General features: G+C 44.4%; 1 protein-coding gene across 1 annotated transcript; it reads left to right on the top strand.

Moving 5' to 3' along the window:
- The first annotated feature begins 335 nt into the window (after nucleotides 1–335).
- On the top strand, nucleotides 336–890 carry LOC101545529 (keratin-associated protein 26-1-like). The gene has a single exon (XM_004618999.2). It carries the CDS (start codon nucleotides 336–338, stop codon nucleotides 888–890), a length of 555 nt encoding a protein of 184 aa, XP_004619056.2.
- Nucleotides 891–2047: the final 1157 nt, after the last annotated feature.

Raw genomic sequence — 2047 nt, 5'->3', positions numbered from 1 at the left:
GGAATAAATTAGTGTCCTTCAAAAGTGTCTGTTTAGGTAAGATAACCGAAGAATGAGAGTGTCTATTAAAATTCAGTCACACTGCTCTAAAGATATACTTAATCAATGGAAGGCATTGCAAGAAACAGCCACTTTTATGGGAGGTAGGGGTCCACTTCCTGGGCTCTAATGAAGAGTTCTGATGCAGCCTCATACACTAACGAGGAAGAGAGTCTGTACACAGAATTACCGCCTCCTAGGGATATATAAAGGGTCTCCTGCGATGAAGGAGCACAGTGAAACTTGAGACACTTGCTTGTTCCAGTCAACCCAGGGACTGCTCGGAAAACCTCACCATGTCCTGCACCAACTACTGTTCTGGAAATAACCCGGGCTTCCTTAGAAGTCCCTGCCATGCTTCTTCTAGCAACTCCACTGATGTCAGCTCTTCGGATGTGAGTGGCAGTAATGCGCTCTGCTCGCCCAGTAGCTCTCAAGATCGTCCCTGGCTTTCGGACAACCGCCCAGAGACCCGAGGTGAATCAAACAACTGCCTGCCAGTCCACTACGAGCCCAGCATGTGGGAAATGTCTTACTGTCCTTCTGCGGCTTGCTATGTGCCCAGACCCTGCACAGCGACCAGCTTCATCCCCACGCCGTGCTACATCTCTAGCTCCTACCTTCCAGTACCCTGCAGGCCTCTGAGTTGTGTGCCGAGCCCCGGTCGACCCCAGACCCCAGTCTTCACCTATGGATATCGCCCCGTGGGTTGTGTGCCCTGTGGTCCACAGCCCATTCGCGTTGTGCCCGGTAGCCTCAAACCTCTCTGTCCTATCTCCGGTGGAGGCCAGCTTGGAACCCCGGTGCTCAACCCTTGTCGTCCCACTTGGTCTGTCATCGGATGCCAATAGAGTCTTTGTGCCAGCTACACATCGGGAGAATCTCCAGCAAAAATTCAAACTTCATGGACTTTTGCTTCTTCATTAGGAGGGATTGGCCTTGCTTGCTCTTCCTGTGCCTGATCTAATGCAAACTGTTTCCTATTTTCTCCCCACTGCTTTCTCTCTTCTTTCCTTGACATAAAATCAATTGGTTTGAAAGTGCTACTCAGTGTCACCTGAGTGGGGAGAAATGTATTTGGCTCATGTTGCAATAAATAAGATTAATGCAGAATTAACTATCTGGTGCATCAGTTTCATCTTTGTGTTATTTTAATACATAAATGTCCAACCTAGGATGCTTGCAAGATAAGTGAATAAAGCATGGATTTCTTATATCCGACAGGAGGGTAATAGCTTGATGTCTTAATCTTTAATCATTGGTCTAAATTTTTGGCCATCAGAACTTGAGATACCCAAAGATCTGTGGGTGGAAAATATTTAGAGAATGCAAGTGTAAGAATGCTCTCCTTATTGCTTTTATTTTCTGGCTAACGTAATTACACTAGATTGTCCTTTCAAATTACAAACTGAATCATAGTTCACTCTTGCTTAAGTTTTTAATGGCTTTCTTTGATGCATTCTCATAAAATAAAAATCCAACCCCTTTATCATGCCATAGGGTTCCCTTCAGTGTATTTCTCCTCCTGCCTTTATGGCTTGACCCCCTTTTCAATATTACAAATGCTAAGCTTTTGAGATGTCAGCATACAGACAAGTTCTCCAATAGGGAGCTTTGTGCAAGCATTCACTATCTGCATACATCATTGTCAAAACCAGAAAGCACTTCTGATTGACCTACCTTAAAAATTTCTACTCCCCTTTTAAAATGCTATCATTAAAATCCTTGCATTAAGTTTATTCATTAACCTAATGATACATTCATCAAAATATTTATTTGACATTTATCAGAGGTCTTACGAGATATGTCTTTGGTAAAGTATACTTTTCTCTCATTCAAACTAAAATGTGTGCATACATATATGTGTGCTATATAGCACAGCGGGTAAGACGTTTGCCTTGCACACGGCTGACCTGGGTTTGATTACTCCGTCTCTCTTGGAGAGCCCGGCAAGTTACTGAGGGTATCCCGCCCCCAACCGCAGAGCTTGGCATGCTACCCGTGGCAT

This window comes from Sorex araneus, chromosome 2 (genome assembly GCF_027595985.1).
Source record: "Sorex araneus isolate mSorAra2 chromosome 2, mSorAra2.pri, whole genome shotgun sequence".
In the NCBI taxonomy this organism is placed as follows: domain Eukaryota; kingdom Metazoa; phylum Chordata; class Mammalia; order Eulipotyphla; family Soricidae; genus Sorex; species Sorex araneus.
Note: the sequence above shows the minus strand (reverse complement) of the source record. Positions and strands in the feature narration are given on the sequence as shown.

Excerpts from the sequence above, each read along its gene's own strand:
- LOC101545529 (XM_004618999.2), top strand. The coding sequence starts at position 336 with ATGTCCTGCACCAACTACTGTTCTGGAAATAACCCGGGCTTCCTTAGA.